Source organism: Centruroides vittatus, unplaced genomic scaffold (genome assembly GCF_030686945.1).
Source record: "Centruroides vittatus isolate TY-2023 unplaced genomic scaffold, ASM3068694v2 scaffold_3046, whole genome shotgun sequence".
NCBI classification, from domain to species: Eukaryota; Metazoa; Arthropoda; class Arachnida; order Scorpiones; family Buthidae; genus Centruroides; species Centruroides vittatus.
Genome location: NW_027122699.1, coordinates 1,124,779 through 1,146,989, shown reverse-complemented (window position 1 = coordinate 1,146,989; position 22,211 = coordinate 1,124,779). Strand labels below are relative to the sequence as shown.

Sequence of the window (22,211 nt, the reverse complement as noted above, 5' to 3'; positions counted from 1 at the left end):
CTCATACATTCATTTAAATATCATTGGGCTTTGATGGCAAAACTTGATTTTCTGATTAGGACTCAATCCTTTTGGTTCCATTGCAATCCAAACCAAAACTTTGTCTTCTAATTTCTTTTCTTGGAAAACATTATATTGGCAAGTGTATAGAACTATCACTGGTATAAAATCCATCATTACCACTGTCAAGTGCTAGAGGATAAAGTAAAGATTAGTCGTCCAAAATGAACTTTTCAGAGAACTTTGCCAGCAATCTTTAAATGTCCTTTCTGTCCAGAATTACCACCTTTTTTTTTATATTAAAAACAAAATAACACACTAAAAGGCTCATGGAGCCAACTACATGAAATTTTAATATTCAGGGCTACAGATTAAATTGAAACTATGTTGCTAGCTTCAAAGGGCCTCTACAATCCTTCCAATCTTTTGCTTTCATTAGAATTTTTACTTTTCTACAAGACCCCTTTTCTTCTCCTCTGTTGCTATAATCCACTCTAAAAACATTGGAGAATGCAACAGATTGCTTGTCTTGAAATGCCTTCATTTGCAAAATGGTTTACAGTAAACTTTTTCTTGATTTATTTAATGTATAAAATTTATACACTCGGGCATAAAGCATTTTCTTTCATTGTCATTTTGAAAGAAGCAGAAAATCAACTGAAAAAGGTTCTACAATGCTCTATAGTATTCCATGTGCTTTCAAATTATAGCACATGTAGTATAATTTAAAATTATTGGTTATTAGATAGAGCCTGAGATATTTTGGGCAGATTTTTTCCAAACACCTATTAGTTTTAATGAGTTTGTGTTCAATTTATTCCCCAATAACATTTACAGTTATAAAGATTCATCTGTTATAAAAATCTTGTAAACATATTTAAACAGATAGCAAGATCATCCTCTTGGTGAAGAGGATTTAAAAAATTTTCACATGAATAGAGAATCAATATTTTTAATAATGTTTTGAAATTTAATTGACTATTATTAAATTATTATTTTGTAGATATGTTTAATTATTGTATTCTTTCCTTAATTATCTAACATTTCAGAATAGTTTATCCTAAATTCAATTATAAATTTTGTTTTAAAATATAGTTATTATGCTAGTCTTTAAAATCTCAATTTTGTGTTTAATTTTTTTGAATAATATTGATCATATACTCAAATATATAACTAACACTTCAAAATATTTTGAAAGTTACTAAAAGTAAGCTAAAAGGTTTTAAGATAAGTTTGGAAAGTTACTTAAAGTAATTATTCTTCTTGTATCGTGCAAGCTATAGTCATGGTAGCATTAACAAAAGCACATAGCCCAACGAGAAATGACATTTATAACAAAATTATAAACAACTGATTCCAGGCAAGGGACACAAAAACTTGCTTTTACACAGAGCTAATGACTAAATGAACTTACTGTCAAGAGGTCAAATTTTTCAGGACAATTACTCAAATGCCATTCAATTTGAGGAGGAGTCTTCTCATAGCTAAATGTAAACTCTCTTGGTTCTTCAACACATTCACTCTAAAATAAAGAGTAAATTTCTATAATTTAATACATTTGTTTTTTGTTGTTAGATCTTTTAAAATATTTCAATAAAATTATTCAATGAGTTATTAAAAGTGAAGACTTACTCTACGTAAAATGACTTTATTAATGGATTCTACCCATTTTCTCATATTTTTACTCTTCACGGTGTCTAGAAAGTTTCGAAGATTTACAAGCAGTTGTGGATCTCTTTCAAAATCATAGTAATGATGGTCTACCCAATGCCTCAAAACATTTAATACTCTGTAAAGAAAGTTTTGTATTTAATACAAAAAAATTAAGTATCTCTAATTCAGTTTGATAACTTAATTAAAATTATTTAGACAACTAGCAGGTAGGCCCGGCATTGCTCGGGCAAAAGTAACGATAGCAAAGATTAAAATTATTACATTATAGTCACAAAAAAAAAAGAGTAATTTCATCAACGAACTAAGTTTTTCTAAAGAAAGGTCGAATTTGAAAATCGAATGTTCTAATATTGTTCGATTTTCACGACGTGTTCTGATTATATCCTTCGATTTTCATCGAATATCATAAAGAAGAAAGGTCGAGAAAAACCGAACTAATCTGTTTGAATTTGAAAATCGAATATGTTCCAACATATTACTCTTTTTCTTTTTTTTTCCAGCGCCCGTAAATCTTGCACGTCGCTTTCTCTCGTTCTCCATTGTTACTTAAATCTGGTACCTTAACTGTGTACCAAATTTCAACTCCTAACCATTTTAGCGAATATTAAGATTATTACGTTATAGTCAACCTTACCCATTTTCATAGAATGTAAGAATTGGGTCCTCCGTTTCCAGACTAATTACAGAATTTTTAGATAGGTCTAAAAATATGTTCGATTTCCTGCAAAAACGAAAAAAAAAACTGCATCTGCGTCTTGCACGTCGCTTTCTCTTAACACTTCCATTGTTGATTGAAGTGTTAAGACTTAATCCTGTCCCTCTCCACCGTGGGGAGGTATTTCGAAAAATCCCTTCATAGTGTGCATTCTCGTGACGTACCCTAACTGTGTACCAAATTTCAACTTTCAACTCCTAACCGTTTGGGCTCTGTGCTGATTATTATTATTATCATCAACTCATCTCAATTATATATATAGATTAATATTACATTTTATTGTATTTATGACTGTCTTCAAATTACCTTAAAGAAACAATTGCAGTAGCAGTACAATCTGATTAATACATAATTCCTATATTTTAAATTCTCTTTACAGTTAGATAACAGACTATTTTTAAATTTATTTAGCTAAAAAAATATGTTTGGATATTTTTAAATGTTATAGAGATTGAGATTACTGTTTCAGTCTAATTATTCTGCGTAAATTATCTACTTCTGTTAACAAATCAACTTTGATGTATCACACATTCATTAAAAAACTCATTTTTGTATTTTTTTAAAATTTGTATAATGGATAGATGTAATGTTTATATTACATTACATTTATCCATCACAATTTCTCTCACTAGTTATTATCTTTAGATGAAAGAGTATCAGTTATATCAGGTATGCCATGTAGAAAAATAAGTTGAACATGACCTATTAATACTATCTGATCTGATGAACGTGGAAACATCAAAATGTATTTCAATAAGATCATTGTTTTTGGGTAAGAAATTAACTTCAGAGACTTTTGAACACATCATTTAAGTAGACACTACAGAATTTTCAAATTTAAAAGAAACAGCAACTTTGTTTAAAAAATTGCAACATTGAATTTTATCCTTTTATTATAGTTTGCAATGTTCTCCCTAAACCCTTTTGGTTGGATGCTAACTTCCTGGCTAATTTTACTGACTGCCCATCTAGTTAATCTGGTGAAGTGACATGTCAAAATAATGATTCTCATAAATTGTAAAGCTCTGTGAAAAATAATGAGAAAACAAAAATCAAATACTTTTTACCTCTAGCATAGAAAGAACCCAGAAAATTAAATTAAAAAACATTTTAACTTCTATTATTGTAAGCAAAAATGAGAAGTCCAAACCCAATAGAAAATGAAGATGGTTGTAACATCTATAAATCAATACAGAAGATATAACAAAATGGAATATTGATTGCTTACAAGGAAATGTGAATGTGCTATTAAATTAGAAAACCTTTTCAATATCCATTGATATTTGAGCCACTCACAAGCCAAGTCGATTAACTCCACATTTCAAATTTTTTAAATTTTAGTGTCAAAGCACTTGATACACTCATAACTTTTTATATTTATAATACCACTTAATGACTAAGTTTTACTGGCCATCAAAATAAATTTTACTTATTTCAGAAGCCAATCTAATTAACTCCATATTGTAACGTTAATCCGCCAGCACACACTTCAGCATTGCAATTGCAGTGTGCGCCGACCAATGCCTTGTAGATAAAGGTAAATTATTTAACGTTATCTTAACACTTAAAGTAAGTAAAAGAAATTAGTTACATCCAACTGCTGCAGACATAAGTATACTTGTGGAATATTAAACAAATTTTTTTTCTAAAAACAATTGCCATCAAAATTAAAACAAAGTTACATATACTGTTATATCATGATGGATGAGACTAAAATAATTTTTTTCATTTTTCCTATTAAACATTTCCTATAAAAATTTAACAACAAATTGACATGATGGGACCTCAAATACAGCTGATGAAGAAGACATCATTTATGTTGCTGAATAATCAATTTAAACAAAATAATAATGACAACCATTGTAACACTAGCAGAACAGTTATTATTCATTTTTGCAAAAAATCTTTAATAAAAAATGTACAATAATGAAGTTTCTCTAAAATAAAAAACTGTGAAAACTGAATTTGATGTTACTAAATTTTTCACTTTGCCAAATCAATTAACTCCCTCAGTCATATCAAAATCATAATAATAATAATAACAATTATAGCATATCTATGCTATCTTATACATTTTATACAGGGTGGGCCAACGAAAACGAAATGGCAGTGTGTTCGTGTTCGTCCAAGCAAATCGCTCGGACGGGTCGATTTTATTCTCGAGGGGACATCTTTTGCAATAAAGTTTTTGCGATTCTGAATATAACAGACAACAAAAAATTTTAAAAACTCATTTATTTTGTATTAACTAAACAAACATTTATTTTGGAAAAAAAGTTTGTTTAGTTAATATTCAGATTCGCAAAAACTTTATTGCATAAGATGTCCCCTCGAGAATAAAATCGACCCGTCCGAGCGATTTGCTTGGACGAACACGAACACTCTGCCGTTTCGTTTTCGTTGGCCCACCCTGTATATCGTTAAATAAAAGTTACATATACAATAATACATTTTACAATGTTTATTTGAATTTATATTTTAAAAGTGTTTATTACTTTGTCACTTTTCTCCACTTTTTGTTTTATGGAGTTAATCAATTTGGCGAGTAAGAAACACAGTTAACTTTCAAAAGGATTCACAAAAAGTTATAAATCATAAATCATCATGCTTAAAGCATAAGACAATATATAACCAATGAATACATTCAGCTCTCTACTTACAATGGCCAAAACTAATGTAATAAAACAAAATTTTCTTTAAATACAAATAACCAATTGCATTCACTAACAATATGGTACAATTATTAAATGTTAAATGTAATACCATAATGGAGAATAACTGTATACAAACTGACTGACATATTCACGTTTTACAGCAGACAACACAGGGAATAAGTTCGGCATTATAGGAAATCATGTTATTGAGACATGCATTATCAGATAATTTTATGCAAGTTTAAACCTAGGTCTAGAAGCTGAAGAAGAAAACATACCTCTGGATGAAATATTAGAATTTTGTTTGAATACTAGTCTCAACTTTTTCATTGCATTATACGAGAGTTTACTGTACTATCATTTGGATTTGCATCACTTTGGCTTTCATGGAGATGTGAAGACAAATTTTTATCAAAACAATTTGTATTTAATTTTTGGCATTATCACCAGAGCCATTTTAAAACTGTTTCACATATTTCTAGAAGCATAGCCTCTAATAAAAGGTTGTCTCTGTAATGGAAGACTGTCATGTACAATCATTAGAAACAAACAGAGATGTGAAGACAAACTTAGTTTCTTTGATATATTTTTAGTTTTATAATCTATATATATAATTGAGACGAGTTGATGATAATAATAATAATAATAATAATAATAAATCAGCACAGAGCCCAAATAGTTAGGAGTTGAAAGTTGAAATTTGGTACATAGTTAGGGTACGTCACAAGAACACAAACTAAGAAGGGATTTTTCGAAATTCCTCCCCACGGTGGAGAGGGACAGGATTAAGTCTTAACACTTCCATCAACGATGAAAGTGTTACATAACAATGGAAGTGTTAAGAGAAAGCAACGTGCAAGACGCAGATGCAGTTTTTTTTTCGTTTTTGCGGGAAATTGAACATATTTTTAGACCTATCTAAAAATTCTGTAATTAGTCTGGAAACAGGGAGGACCCAATTCTTACATTCTATGAAAATGGGTAAGGTTGACTATAACGTAATAATCTTAATATTCGCTAAAACGGTTAGGAGTTGAAAGTTGAAATTTGGTACACAGTTAAGGTACCAGATTTAAGTAACAATGGAGAACGAGAGAAAGCGACGTGCAAGATTTACGGGCGCTGGAAAAAAAAAAGAAAAAAGAAAAAGAGTAATATGTTGGAACATATTCGATTTTCAAATTCAAACAGATTAGTTCGGTTTTTCTCGACCTTTCTTCTTTATGATATTCGATGAAAATCGAAGGATATAATCAGAACACGTCGTGAAAATCGAACAATATTAGAACATTCGATTTTCAAATTCGACCTTTCTTTCGAAAAAAACTTAGTTCGTTGATGAAATTACTCTTTTTTTTGTGACTATAATGTAATAATCTTAATCTTTGCTATCGTTACTTTTGCTCGAGCAATGCTGGGCCTACCTGCTAATCTTTGTATAAAACATACAATATTCCCTCAATATAGTTCCTTGAAGGTGTTTAACCATCTGTGTTTCTGTGAATCTTTGTTAATAAAAATACCAATTAATTAATTAAAATATTAAATTTTGGTTTGAAGTTTCATGCACTTAAACATCATTGCTGTATTGCAGTAGTTCCCAACCGGTGTTCCGTAAGCACCTCCCAAGTGTTCCGCAGATTTAGTTGCAAATCGGAAAGTGTACAATCGTATTCGAGCCGCCGAATATCAAAAAATTAAAATCATAAAATTTTCATAAACTTAAATATATATGTACGACTCGTACTTATGGAGTGTACTACTGTTTCGAATAAGATAAAGGCAATGATAAAAACTGAAAAACTGAATGAAATATGTAAAAAACATCAGGCACAAGTTTCCCATTAAAGTTATTTAGGTATATTTTTTCCTGTCTTAGAACTGGCATTAATAATATGAGTAGAGATTTTGAATTATAACTGCTCAATTCTAATAAAATAACTGATGACAAGCTTATGTATTTCATATTAACTTAAGTAAGTGTTCCGCTAAAGAAAATTGCTCACAAAAATGTTCCGCATCCTAGAAAAGGTTGGGAACCACTGCTGTATTGTATTATGCCCAGTAACTAATTATAATATATAAACTTATGTGCAATGCTTGGAACTGTTTCCAATTTTTGCCATTATTTTTTATGTTTGACTTACAACAGAATTCCTTTACAGTCAAGGACTAATTTCAATTTGTAATCATACTACCATCCATCTTGGAATATTAATATAATTTCATTGGCACCAATAATTGTCCAGACTAATATCCATCTAAATTTTTGGTAAACAGAATCGACATTAAATAGAATTTTGGCTTAACTTTAATTATAGTTTGCATTTACTAAACTATCTTTAAAGTTAAGCAGAATAATTACATTCTTTAATTATTTTAAGAAACTAATAAGCATGATAGCAAAGACATCAACAATTACCTATAGTCTTTGCCTATATGGTTAATTACTTCTGCATAATCTCTTTCAAATACACTTCAATGTAATGTGTATGAATTAACTATATATGAAGCGTGCAATGCCATAAGGTTGTAAATGCCATTTTTCTAAAAATACATTTTATTGAAGAAATTAATTTTAAATGCAATGTTTTTTCCTACAAAAAAATATTGTGGCGATAGCGGTGCTCTAAATGGCTATATTTTGAAGATAAATTTATGTGCAAGCCATAACGTTTTAAGCACCAAAGTGCAAGCCACGTGACTTTTGGCGCATAAAATGTTACGGTTTACATTTACATCATTTTGTTATTCCAATTTGTAATGCAGCGAGTTTTTTACGAAGAACCGGATAACCGAATGCCGGTTTATTAATAGTTAACCTGTATCATCTTATTATTTGATATTTCAAAATGATATTCAGACTTCCATTAATCTTTCAAATTTGAAGTTTTTAAATACATTTTAACTTTTATTACACTAAATTAATACCTTATTGTTTATATTTTCCTTTATTTATCATAATTATATTACAATTGATAAAGATTACAGCCCAGTTCAAGTACCAAAACTGTGGGCCCAACATTGTTGAAGCCAGGAAGCAGTCACTAATAGATTATTGCCAGTTTTTAATGTTAAAATTGATATTGAATTTGTAAATTGTGTTTAATAATTTAAATGTAAGTTTCTGGTATTCAAAACCGTTTTTCAGCTGTAGAAACATTAATTTTATGATTGCAATTGTTTTTGGCATTTACAACTTTATGCACTTGCACAATTTTGGCATTTACAATGTTATGGCTCTAACCCTGCTTTTAAACTTTTTTTGTTTTCTTACTATCATACTTAGGTGTTTGAAATTAAACCCAATGTTTTATTTCAAAGTGTAAATTGTTAAAATAATTTTTATAGCATTTGATTAAAGTTTGTTCATTAGAAAAAGTGTTTTTTCTCTCGCCTGAAAAGTTTGTTTTTTGGCATTTACAACATTATGGCATTGCATGCTTCATATAATGAAAAAACAAACTATTTGTGTGAGGGAAGTATATACAGTAGAATCTTGTTTTAATGGATTGCCAAACAATGGGTTTCTTGAAATAATGATTTTTTTCCTAGGTCCCACCAAATCAATGTAATTTTACCTCCTTTTAGCAGATCTGTAACTTGGAATAACAGATTTTTTCTAGTCCCATCCATTGTACACTTTGTGTTTTTTCTACATTTAGTTAATATTTGGATGATTCCAGAAATTTTTAGAATTTGACGATGCACTTGTTACATCTGGGATACATACAATACAATTGAAGAGTTGTACAAAGGGAGTTGGTAGGCTGATACGATTGAGAAACCACTTAGTGAACATTCTTATGCTGGTCCAAGTGTAGTTTTGAAATTTAGAATGCCATCAAATCTTTCTAAGTTGTGAAGATCTTCCTTTCAAGTTTCAGCATAAAAGAACATACTGTACCTGACATTAATATCAAGCAGTTGTTGTATTTAATAGACAGAAAGGCAGCTTCAAAACAAACCAAAATGGATGAATTTTTTAACAAATTGTGAAGTCAAGTGAAGTGCTAATGAGCTATGTGATCTTGTAACATACATGTTTCTATAGACTAAAGAACAGAGATTTCAATGAGATTGGAATAATTTCAAGTACTGGCACTTGTATGTAGGGGATTAAAACATGGATGTTTTTTCAAATAATGGATATTTTCCTGGGTATGGGAAAATCTGTTGTTCACGACGGATTTTCCACATTCTCAAAACAATGATTTTCGGCAGCCCAAGTGATCCATTAAAATGAGATTCTACTGTAGTAAAAAAACAGAAGATTTAGAATTTAGAATGTGGTAATTACAAATATTTACAAGTGGAATTAGCCAAGATGGGAGAAAGAACTGAGCAAGAGAAAACAGAAAAAACAAAGAAAGGTAATTTAAGAGGCAGAATGAAATGCCAAAATCTCAAAAAGAAAACAAAATGTATGTATAATAAGGAAAAAAGCTTATTATGTATTATATGAAGCCAAAATGTAGAGAATGTCAAAAAAATGATAGTTAAGTGCAGTTGATATGGGTGCACTGACAAGATTATGCAAATTATTATTCACACACAAAATAAAAAATGAAAAACTTAAAGAAGCAACAAACATAAAGGAATCAATTACTGATGAAATAAAAAGAGGACCATTAACATGGTATGGTTATATGAGGATGCAAACTGCCAAGGATAGTAAGTAGCCATGTGAAATAAAAACTACAGAAACAAGTTTGTAAATATAACCCCTCTTTCTATATAAACAAAAAATTTTATAATGCACAATAATACTTTGGTCCACCCAGCAATTTCTGGAAAGAGCATTAAGTTTGATTTTGTATTCTGATACAGATAAAAATTTTAATATATTTGTACATTTGTATATATTTGTATCTGTATATAAGTTATAAATTTTATATTTATAATATATTATGAGAAAACCAGTAAAAAGTATTTAATACATCAAAATTTTTGTATACTGATTTACCTAAATTGCACTGGTTGACTATATTCTTTACGAAATCTTTTGAGGTCTTCTCTGTGTGCATTTCTTAAATTTTCAAGTTCTAAAACTCCAACAGTTCCATCAGGAACAACAGATGGTAAGAAAGATTCTTGTATACCAAATGTATAAAATGAATTAAGGAAAACAAACAATGTTTAAATTAATTAAATTTTAAGTAATTTAAAAGGATATCTTTCTATAAGTAAATCTAATAGTTCTTGTGGTTGACAAAAAGATCGATATGTCGTGAGGAATGTTCGAACAAACATGGGATCGGCATACATATGATAAGTTAATCTTTCTACTAGTTTTACCAATGTAGCACCTTTTATTAATGGTACTCCAGCATTAGATTTTCCTTCTTCAAATATAATATTGCTTTCTGAATCCTCTACAGCAAATCTATAAAAATATTTACAAAAATAGCAATTTAATTATTATTCCAATATATTAATATATATCAATTATATGAATTTTGGAATTTTACAGACCTATATTTATCTGGAGGAGGGAGCCTTAGTGGATGTTTCTTTTCTACATCTAGCAAGATACTATCTAATGTTCTTTCTAACATGCTAAAATATAAAGAAGTTTGATATTGTGAGGGGAAAAAATCATAACATGTAAGAAATAACTGCAAATATAGTGTAATAATCATAGTACTGCAACTTAAATTATAGAATCTTACCTTCTAGTATTTAACATAACCAAGTTAGCCATCCAATTATTCTTTTCTTCTACTGTTTTTGCAAATAATACAATATGAGGTTGATCTCTGGGAGCAATTTCAAAGGCACACTTTATCTCTAAAACAGTAATAATGATTTTTAAGACTTGAAATAAATCATTGTTTAATGAACTAATTAAAAAAGTAAGAAACAATAACACTAATTACTGAGCTTTCTCTTCTAGCAAGTTTCACTAAATCTTAAAGCAATGCCAACAGAAGCATAAGCTCGTGATGGGATCACCCATGTGTTAACATTATACAAAACCTATTAGAACATTTGATCCTGCATAGGTTGATATTTAACAAACGTGAACTGTAAATGATGTAAAAGTATATTATCTATGTGGAAAAAACAGTAAGAAACTAACATCTGTCCCCGATATATTACTGGTATTAACTCAGATATCATATGCATTATCAAAGCTTTGCACTTAAACACTGTCTGAAGTATAGTTACATGCAAATCAAATAGAACCATGGTCTAAACCCAACTAGTGTTTAACTGGAAAAACTCTAGATCTTCAATGCTGAAAAACTACGCCAAGGACTGAATGAACACAATGTCATATTTATATTCATTACATAATCACAAAACGTGAAACAGACAGGATTTTGAAGTTATGGAAACAATGATTACATAATAAACTTTCAAAAAAATATCCTTATCTTACAGGTTACAAGACAAAAAACTGATGCCATGCAATGCTTGTGAAAAATAAAGTAGCCTACATATGATTGTGCTGTAGTTCATTCTTTTGCAGGAGCCATCACACACAATACAACATATGCAGAAGACATTCATTATGTGTTGTAAATGTTATCAAACTCTAATATCTGTAGACACTGGAGATAACAGTAATATTAAATACCGTATTTACTTGCATATAAGACGAGGTGTGACTTTAAAAATCAAAATAAAGAAAATTAGATTTATTAATACAATTCTAATTTTATTTCGTTTAATCACAAGTAAAATATCAAACAAATGTAAATGCACACATTGTCCCACAAAAATTAATGACATTTTAAACTTTAAGGAAAAACCTTGTAAAATTGACAACATAATTTGTTCGTGTAAAGCTGGACAATTGAGAATCTTTTTTCCCAATTCTGTCGATTACACTTACGAGTTTCTCTGAATTCTGATTTCCAAATAATCATCTGTTTTCATGTGGAAATGGATTAAAACCTATATCGGGCTCCCAGTAATTTTGGAATTTCAATCCGGAATTAAATTCAAAAGCATTGCTTTTCCTATTGCTATTCATCTTTACTCCTGACAATATACAAGAACAATTCAAACAACCCAGATAAAATATTTATGTTTTTAAATACAAGAGGGTAAGCATCCAGTAAAAAATGCAAATACACGGTTCACAAAAATTATCTGCAAAAACGCAAAGAATCTTTCGCCCGTGCGTATAGGACGACCTAGGTTTTTGAAGCAGTAAAAAATGAACAAAACACTCGTCTTACATGCGAGTAAATATGGCATGTCACATAATGACAGAGACTTTTTAAATTTAGATAAAACAAAACAAAATAACAGTTGTTTAAATAGCTATGCTTTGACTTTGGTCCAGTACAGCAGTAAAACTGATAGTGCGAATGCAATATTAAGTTAACAACAGATTTTAATATTTTTACGGATATTTACCTTCGGCATCATCTCTGTCGATAATTTCAATTTTTCTAAGAAAATATCTTTCTTTGAGTCGATACTCTGCCATTGGGCCCGTAACACTAGATCGCTTGTTGTTAGGTTTACATAAAATCATTAGACCATCAAAAAGAAAAACATGTCGTTCAGACTGTCTTCTACCACCAGATCCCACCTTGCCTAATATGCCATCTAATTTCAATAATAGATGAAATGACAATTGTCACAAATTATCATTACCATAAAACAATTCAAACATTTTAAAACACTAAAATATTTAAATAAAATTTCTAACCCATTATAAATTCATTGCAACATTGCCCAATGTCCTTTCCTTCCCAACCGTCTATGCTTTTCTGTAATTCATTCATTTTTTGTAATGCAGCTTGTCTATTTGTACGGCCATGCATTCTTAGAAATGCCTCCCTACAATTAGAAAATAATAAAATAAGTTTGTATGAATAAATTATTTTAATCTCAAATATACTTTTATTTTAATATTCACCCAGGTTTTCTTTTTAATAAAGTTCCACTACATATTCTTTCTAATTCAGACTTTAATGGTTGTAAAAGACCTTCTGCTTGTTCTAAACTTTCTCTGTCTTCTTCAGAAGGGCTTAATTTTTTCAATAACTGTTATAAAGTATAATTGATAAATACGTAAAAATTTACTGAAACCACAATATAATTTTTTTTCTATAAATACTGTTGTTATATTTGGTTTTTTAACTATATAAAATAAATTATTACATTGTACAATATGTAAACAACGATACTTTTATCATTTTACGTAAAAAGATTTAAAACCAATACTTGCCTTTATATACTCAAAGTACTGAAAGCAATGAAAAACAGGACCTAATAGTAATTTTGGAAGAACATACTTTACAGCTAATGTAAAGCCATGACCAGCAGTCTAAAGATTACAGAACTTTGGTTAATAAAAATACATTTTACTTTGTAAAAATCTGTTAAAACAATATCACATAAAAAATTAATAAAACAACAATCTTTAATTAATATTAATACTTTCATAAAGACGTTATTATATTTGGTTCTTGTGCAGGGTTTCCATCTGTATGATAATTATCACATTTGTACGATAATTTCAAGTGTCGTACAATGTATGATAATTTCAAAAACACACCTTACTCCCAAAATAATCATTAATTATTAAAAAGATCCGATTCACAATCACCATTTTTGTACATATCACCTTCTTGTTGATATTTTGTGTCTTTTTTCTCTGCTAGAGGGCTACTAAATTTTCAGAAGCTTTTATTTAGGCTGGCTACTATTGTTCTTGATTATAAGGTGCACCTTTTTCCTATTTTTCGAGACTGCTATATTTTTAGACCTACTGATAAAATGCTCAAATTGATGTGTAAAGAAAATTTTCACAAATAAACATTCTGTCAAAATGCCATTATACTTCAAGTTGCACAAAATATAGGTATATTACACTAATACATTTTATTACAGTTATTTCCATTTAGTGAGAAGTCCAGAACTGAGGCTTCTTTAACAGAAGGCAGCATTTCTTAAAGTAGGGGAATGCGCCACTTGAGGGATAGACTAAAAGTTTTAGACAGTTGCAAAAATTTTTAAAAACTAAGGTTTATGCATATGAAATAAGTATATAAAGAAAGGACTGTATTACGTATTTTTAATGTTTAATATACTGAAATTTTATTTTAAAAAAACAAATTTTAGATTATGCCCATTCAATAAAATTTGTTTTGCACCATATATTATACAGGGGAGTCTTGAAAACTTCATTGTAAAATAGGGTCTAAAAATTTTTTGTTGTAAGAATGGGTTGCAGATGAAAAATTAATGACATTCCAGGGAATCTAGTTACTATTTCTACAGATAGAGGGTTAAGTGTTACAAATCAAGATGGCCATATAATAAGTTCAAGCAGCAGATATGATATTTTTCTACCATAAGTCGGCAAAACTGTTCTTGTGTGATATTTTAGAAAATAAATTAATTTTAAATATTTCCATAATATGAATGAAATTATTATCTTTTTTATCACTTACAGCACAGAATTAAATATACTTAATATGATTTAAATTTAAAAAATTATTTAGAAAGATTAAGATAAAAAAAATTTTTTATATAACAACTAAATATAATTTGTATTATTCTTATTTTACTTCACTAATGTAACTAAATTAAAATAAAAAATTAGTTAAACAATTATGTTTATATATTTTAGTGCATTTATGCATTTTTAACACAGACAAAATAAATAACATTGAAAAAATTACAACTAACACATGAAAATTTACCATCATGATAAGAGTTTAAAATTCACAGAAAATTTAAATTCAAAATTTAACAGTGCAAAATCAAATTCCAATTAATAGTTTCCACTGTAAAATGCAATAGCTACTACATAATATCTTATTTATATTAAGATAAATATCATTTCTAATATTTGAATGATTTAAATAGTTTTAAAACATAAGATAATCTCAAATAAAATTGATTACACAGGTCTGCAAATTTCAACTAATAAAAACTGTTTGGACTTTGAGATGTGATTTTTACTAACAACTGTCAATACAACTAAAACCAATCTCTTAAATGTTTCCATCATGTAACATTTTGATACAAAGGCTTTACAAAGTTTTGTCAAAAATTTATAAAAGCATATTATATACATATGAATAATAGTGTTTTAATTTATTTTAACACGGAAAATATTACCAATTTCGGTTTATTATCGACGTGTACGGGTACAAAAATACAACGTAAGCCACTAATTAGCTTTGGTGCTTTTCAGTTTGCTCTAAAACTGCATTTCGTGGACCTTCTCTATGTTCTGTGTCTGGAATGTCCCTATGCGTCATCAAATAGTAATCCGCCATCATACCGACATTGCACCGTTCCCTGCTATCTTCTTTTCGTCTCGTTAATGTCCTGATGGAATCTTTTGTCTTGTTCTTCACTTACAGTCCCTAGATTTTCGGGAAAGTAATTCAAGTACGAGTTCAGAAAGTGTACCTTTAGGCTCATATTGCAGCCCAGTTCGTGGTACTTAATTGACAAGTTCTCTACTATTTCTTCATAATTGGAATCTTTATTATTTCCTAGAAACTTTGAAACTATTGCCTTAAATGCAATCCAGACATTCCTGTTCATTGCAGAAGGAAGTTCTGTGTCTGATATTGATTTCCTTATATCAGGTCCTGTAAATACACCTTTTAGTTTTGCTTTGGACAAGGCTGGAAACTTTTTACATAAATACAAAAAGCCTCCATCCTTAGGCCTTTATGAACTGTTTCATTAATCCCAGCTTAACTATGTAGGAGTGGAAGCAGTCCTTTCTCTGAGTTCACCAAGCTCCTCCTCACAATATTCTTTATGCCAGGTTGTAATTGTTTTCTAGGTAGCCATTGCTTTTTTAACAACATAATTAAATAAATTACAGTTACTGAAACGTGTCATTAATATGGGCATAAAATATGCAAAGAAACACCTATTTATCCAATAAAAATGGTTTTGTAGAAAAATCTTATGTGATAGAGAAAAACTAGTAACATTTTTAAATTCAGCATAAAAAAAGTGGATCACACAAAAAAAGTCAAACAATTTTTCCAATGCAGACCTGTGTTATTTTTTATCTATATGATGGTAACTTACTATTAATTTTATTATTATAATAAATTGCATATTGTAAAATATTAAGTTTTAAATAAATTAATCTTAACACAATAACATAAAATTAAAGTTTTACCTGTAAAGAATGAGCAACATCCGGACACTGAATTAATGACAATAATTTTTCTCGGCTCTGTGGCATGAGAATATCTTGTATATACTTATCATAGAAATCAAATTCAGCATTCTAAAACAATTAAGAAAATTTTATTATAAAACATGAACAAAAACTGACAAAGACGAATAAAATATATTTAAAAATGAGTATTATTATTCTTCCTTATCATAAACTATTTCACCATTGTTATAAAACGAACATTAGTATTTAATAATAAAGTTAAATATTGCTTCAGAGTATAAGCAGAAAGTTTAAAGCCAACAACTATCGGATTATATCAGGCTATTATATCGTGATGTAATCCAGTAGTTCTTGGTGTATGACGTACAGCACATGCCTCGGATTTGTAGATATTGGTATATGAAAGTTTAAAGATTATGACAGAATAATTTTATAACTATATTTAAGAATGGAAATAATAACACCTAACAGTATATAAATATAACTTTATTTCTAATAAACAATGACTGTAAAGAGAGTATAATTATAAACAAAAGAAAAAATTATCTAATAAATGAAAACATACTTTTGTGAATAAATGTGAAATATACACTGAGTGGCCAATTTATTATGACCACCTGCAAAGTTTATGCAAATCAGCTATGATGTTATGCTATTGCCATCACAAGGCAAGATTGTTATAAAGAGGGATTTCTGGGCGCTTGTACAGACAATTGAAGGGTATTGCCTGTGAAGGTATGGGTAAAAGATGTCATTTAACAGACTTTGAATGTAAAATGATTTTGCATGCTAGAAGCAGCAGAGTGAGTATCAGCAAAACTGCTTTGCTTGTAAAGTGTTTGAGAGCAGCTGTTGTTCATGTGAACAAAAAGTGGACTACCAAACAAAGAAGTGGGTCTAAACATAAAGCATGTGGTCATTCTAGGCTGCTAAATGCTCAAGCTGAAAGAATTGCCAGAGTTGTCCAATCTAACAGAAGAGCAACAGTATGTCCAGCTGATTTTAGTCACGGAACATCTCCAATAGCCTCTGAAAGAACTGTTCGTCATACATTCCATCATCTTGGGTATGGAAGCCTGTTCGAAAGCCTTTGTTATCTGCAGCTAACAAGATCAAACAACTCCAACTTGATCAGAAAGATTAGACAGTAAATAACTGAAAAAGGGTAATGTGGTCCGATAAATCACATTTTCAATTGCAACACACAAATGGCATAGTGCAAATATGAAGAAAACAGCACGAAAGCATGGACGCTGCGTGCATTGCCACAACACTTCAAGCTGGTCGAGGCAATGTATGAATAGGGAATGTTTTTCTGGCATTGTTTGAGCCCTTTGCTTTGTGTAGAACAATATTTGAATGCCCAAAGATAATTAAATATTGTATATCCAGTTATGTAAATAGCCAACCCCAATGGATCTGATGCTTCCAGCAGGACAATGATTCATGCCATAAAGCTCCAACGATGATTTTGAAGAGCATGACAGAGACTTCACATTGCTTAGTTGGCCTCCACAATCACTGGATCTCAATCCAATTGAGCATTTGTGGGATGAGGTTGAAAGAGATATCAGGATCCAGAACCATCCATTCTTAATAAACTGGAAAATGCAATTTATTGGATATGGTGTCAGATTCCTCCAGCCACTTTGCCAATATCTTGTAGAGTCCATGCCAAAGAGAATTTCAGCAGTATTACAAGCAAAAGATGGCCCAACAATTTACTTAGTAGATGCTCATAATAAATTAACCACTCAGTGTAAATATTAGATATCAAATTCTTAACATCTTATATTTCTAAGAGTAAACAACTAGATAAAATCAACATAGTCATCTACTTATCCTAATGCATAATGTGCTATTCTCAATTCTAGCAATCTGTCCTCTATATCGATAAGCAATTTGTTTGTCAATACAAAAATATATGTAATTTAGGTATTAGGAAATTTCTAAACAATTTAATGATTATTTTGTAAAAAAGCGCTGATGAATTTAAAATTTAATAAAAATATGTAACAGAGACTAAAAATGTCTTCACTTTTAGCCATGTCCATGTTGCAGGGGCACAGTCTCTAAAGAAAGGTTGTCTCTGCTGATGATTGGACATGGCGAAAAGTAAAGATATTTTGAGTCTCTATTCTGTATTTTTATTAAATTTAATGATTAGTTTGGACAAAAACGAAGAGAAATTGACATTTTTTCAACAAATGATTTACTTCAATACAAAATATAAAAATGTAAAACTAGAATTATTTTATTGCATTTTTGCTCAGCAGAAACAAATTTCAGGTCATTTTAATTAATTCACTAGAATAACTGATAAATATGAATACTACGTGAGAAAAAAATTATTGAACCAGAAATACACTTTAAGGGGCTACAAGATGGAGTACTGATTTCATCATAAATGGCAATATAATGAGTGAAAACAAGATCAAGTTCATTTTCTTAAATGGAAATCTCCATTTTTTATTGCATTTATGATTTTACATTGAAAACAAACTTTTATTTAAAACCTTTTTTCTTGAAAAATGCACTTATCAAAAGTTAGAAAACATTTAAACTTTCATACAGTCACCACACTGCACATGTGTCTGTGAAGTTCTTTTAAAAAGAAAAAATCAGAAAGCTATTATTAAACTTTTAACAGAATTCTTAATTAATGTGAGGGATGTCACAGGGATTGCAATCCAGCAGTGTTTTCAATCCAGCTGGATTTTTGCTGGACCAACATCATTCCAGCTGGATCCAGCGCAGATGTATTTTTGATGCAATAAAGTGTTATCTATCTATCTATCTATCCAGCAATTTATGGTTTTTTTTAAAGAAATAAAACATTTTTTTTAAAATACTTAAGAAACTTTTATTATTTAGACTGGTCACTATAAATCAGTAAAACTTCTTACACATTTAGGTAGTAAACTTAACTTTGGTTCGGTTTAACACTTGAGATAGAGATAATTAACTTTAAATGTTTAGTTAGATTATAATTATAATGTAATCTTTAAGTTAAATAATAGCAAAGGTAATTCTACTAATTAATTTATATTAATATATTATAATAATGTAAGGACAGATAATCAGTGGCTAAGTGGCTATCAGTCTTACCAGTTTTCTTATATAGGCTCTACATATCAGTCTGTAGTTATTATAAGTAATTTAATTATTTGTGTTAGTAAAGTAGTGAGTAAGTAATTAGTAGTAGTCTAGTAGTTAGTTATTATTATCACAATCATGAATCACATACATTCATATCATCATATATCTAAGATACTGATACTCATTAATTTAATTAACTATTTAACTAACTAGGTAGTCTCAGTTTCTCACTAATTTTCACAATAAAATTGCCTAGCCTAGCCCACTAACCACTTATAGAATAAAAGTTAAAAACTCTTACTTAATAGAATTAGAGTAGAAGTTATAAAATATTAGTCTTGTCTTGAATAAAGTATTTTAAAGGATTAAATAAAATTAAATCAATCACTTCTGTTATTTTTTTGACTTTTCTGGAAGTAGGATCTCAAGAAACAAATGGTATTGATGGTGTTGTCTCCCAACCTACTTCTTAATGAATTGCATATATATCCCGCTGCGGAGAAGGCCTTTCTGCCTCTACACTAGTTGATTTCAGGGTCATCAAATAATCATAAATTGTTCCGTCACATGATTCATTGACGTCACAACTGACCATAAATTAGAATTATGCACCAGGATTAGGAGAGGAATTACTTATTTTATTTAGCAAGAGCAGAAAGTCAACTGGCAATTAGATCGGCAGAGGCAAAAGGGCGGGCAGTGTGGTGTAGAAAGGGGTGTAGCACGTGCTGCACTGAATGGCAACGTCACTCTCGACTGCCGAACGATAGCACACGTAGCAAAGCCGACAACGTAGACTTTGCACCATTATTTAGAAAGTTAATTGAGTATTTGCAAATCCGTAGTGCTGGATCCAGCTGGATTGCTGGATGAGGGATCCAGCAATTGCAATCCCTAGTCACAGTTTTCTCCTATGGAAAAATGAGAAAATATTATGTAAATCTGTCATGACCTCAAGCTCTGGCACATGACCTCAAGTACAATTTTGGAAAAATGTTTTAGATAAAAGTTTGTTTTTGATGTAGAATCATAAATGGAAACCCCATTTTTCTACTGCATTTAAGAAAATGGACTCCATTATTACTGATTATCTCATCATGTATGATGAAACTGATAACCCCATCTTGTGGTCCCCTTAGTTAAACTGTATATAATAAGAAAGCATGCATAATGTATTTTTCAAGGATTATTTATAAATAGATTAAAACAGTTATTATAACAGAACAAAACTGTAAATGATCTATGGTTAAACTTAATATAAGAAATTATATCAGATAAGAATATTAAAGGAAACTATAACCATCTTTGGTTTATAACATAAAGTCAACAGAAATGAATGGCAATAACTCTTGTACGTTCAAACTCCCAATCTAAAACTCATTTGTATCCTCTAAAAAATTGGCACTAAATTGAGAAAGTATGAAACAAAAGTATAGGCATGTATCCTAAAATTCTATATAAATTTCAGTAGCATTTTTCAGTAATTCTGAATAATTGTACATATGCATGAGACAGCACACATTCTTTCTAGAATGTTCTTGATTCCATTTATTGAAAAAGTTAATGTACATACTTTTCCATTTTAGGAATAGAACAATCAAATGAATTTGATCAAAGAAACATAACTGGCAGACTTTATACTAAAATTCACAAAACCAGGAAATCTTATACAGTTAACATTTCTCTGTAATGAGAGTTCCATGGCATACAGTATGAAGCATAATTTCAAGTATAAAGCAAAGGAAACTTGAAGAAAGAAGAATTAGAAGAGGAAAATGACTGAAAGGAAGAGGAACCAATTGGAAGAAAAAGTCATTGGAAAAAGTTGAACAAATATTTAGAAAATTAGGAAGAAAGTTCAAAATTTCACACTGACACATTGACTGGATTCTAAAGGAATATCAAGTAACCCTCAAAATGTGAAAATCTGCTCCAAAATATACGAGGATATTTTGGAAAAAATTTTTGTAAAAACTTTATTTTAATATTGAGCCTGCTACTCAAAAAACCCTTCTGTGAAGCTGTGTAATGGTATCTTGAAGATGTCAAACAATCTTGATATGGTAAATGGACAAGTCCTATTTCACTTTTGACAAAGGTGAATGTGCTGGTAACAGTCATCATTTCACCAAAGGGGTAGTAGATCTGAATCCTGAAGTCAAATGCAAAGTTTTTATCAAAGCGTCTAGTTTGGCTGGCAGTCGGTCCAAAGAAACATTCATAGACCTTCATTGCCTGTCGTGGCTCTCCATCACTAAGGAATGCATTCACTGCATGTTATGGCAATGAATGCATTCAAAAGAGGCCAATACTAGTAACCCTTCTTAACAAAATACTACACCAACCAAAGATATATCTTCTGGCCAGACACAGCCACCACCCATTAAGTTCACAATATAGTTGCCAAATTGGACCATTACCAAAATCAATACATCTCTTGTAAAGACAATGTTCCACATGTTCTGCAACCGAGACCAATTGAGAGATTTTGATACCAACTGAAGCAAAAAGTTTATGAAACTGGTTGGTAAACTGAACCTGTGAAGGAGTTGGAGGACACAATCAAGACCAAACTTTGCCTTCAAAGCTGACTACTTCTGGAAGTTAATGAAACAAGTTAAGACTAAAGTTCAAATTGCATCAAATTCTGGTCCTGATCATGTCAGCCTATCTGTACCCAAAAAACCTTATTTTAGAATAAACAATACATTTTAAACAACTTTGAAATTTGTACAGATTTTTAGGATATACATCAATATCTCAAGCAGTCTATGAAATCTAAACACAAGTTTGATTTTAAAAATCTCATTATTTTGTGATCACAATTTTATTAGCAATACAAAATTGTACATTCAGTAATTCACAGATATGAATGGGTCTGTATTTAATATTTATGGATCCACTCAGAAGTATTTGTCAGTACTTTATGTGAATGTTACTATTT

General features: G+C 29.9%; 1 protein-coding gene across 1 annotated transcript in view; it reads right to left on the bottom strand.

Annotated features, from left to right (window-relative positions):
* Sos (Son of sevenless) overlaps positions 1-22,211 on the bottom strand; it is a 57,063-nt gene that overhangs the window by 5,575 nt on the left and 29,277 nt on the right. Inside the window, exons 7-17 of the mRNA XM_067285848.1 lie at positions 16,166-16,276; positions 13,235-13,333; positions 12,923-13,050; positions 12,713-12,843; positions 12,415-12,609; positions 10,716-10,833; positions 10,519-10,602; positions 10,220-10,429; positions 10,010-10,150; positions 1,633-1,789; positions 1,415-1,522 (exon numbers count right to left, since the gene is read on the bottom strand). Coding sequence (XP_067141949.1) covers positions 1,415-1,522; positions 1,633-1,789; positions 10,010-10,150; positions 10,220-10,429; positions 10,519-10,602; positions 10,716-10,833; positions 12,415-12,609; positions 12,713-12,843; positions 12,923-13,050; positions 13,235-13,333; positions 16,166-16,276 — 1,482 coding nt within the window. The remainder of the gene's footprint in view (positions 1-1,414; positions 1,523-1,632; positions 1,790-10,009; positions 10,151-10,219; positions 10,430-10,518; positions 10,603-10,715; positions 10,834-12,414; positions 12,610-12,712; positions 12,844-12,922; positions 13,051-13,234; positions 13,334-16,165; positions 16,277-22,211) is intronic.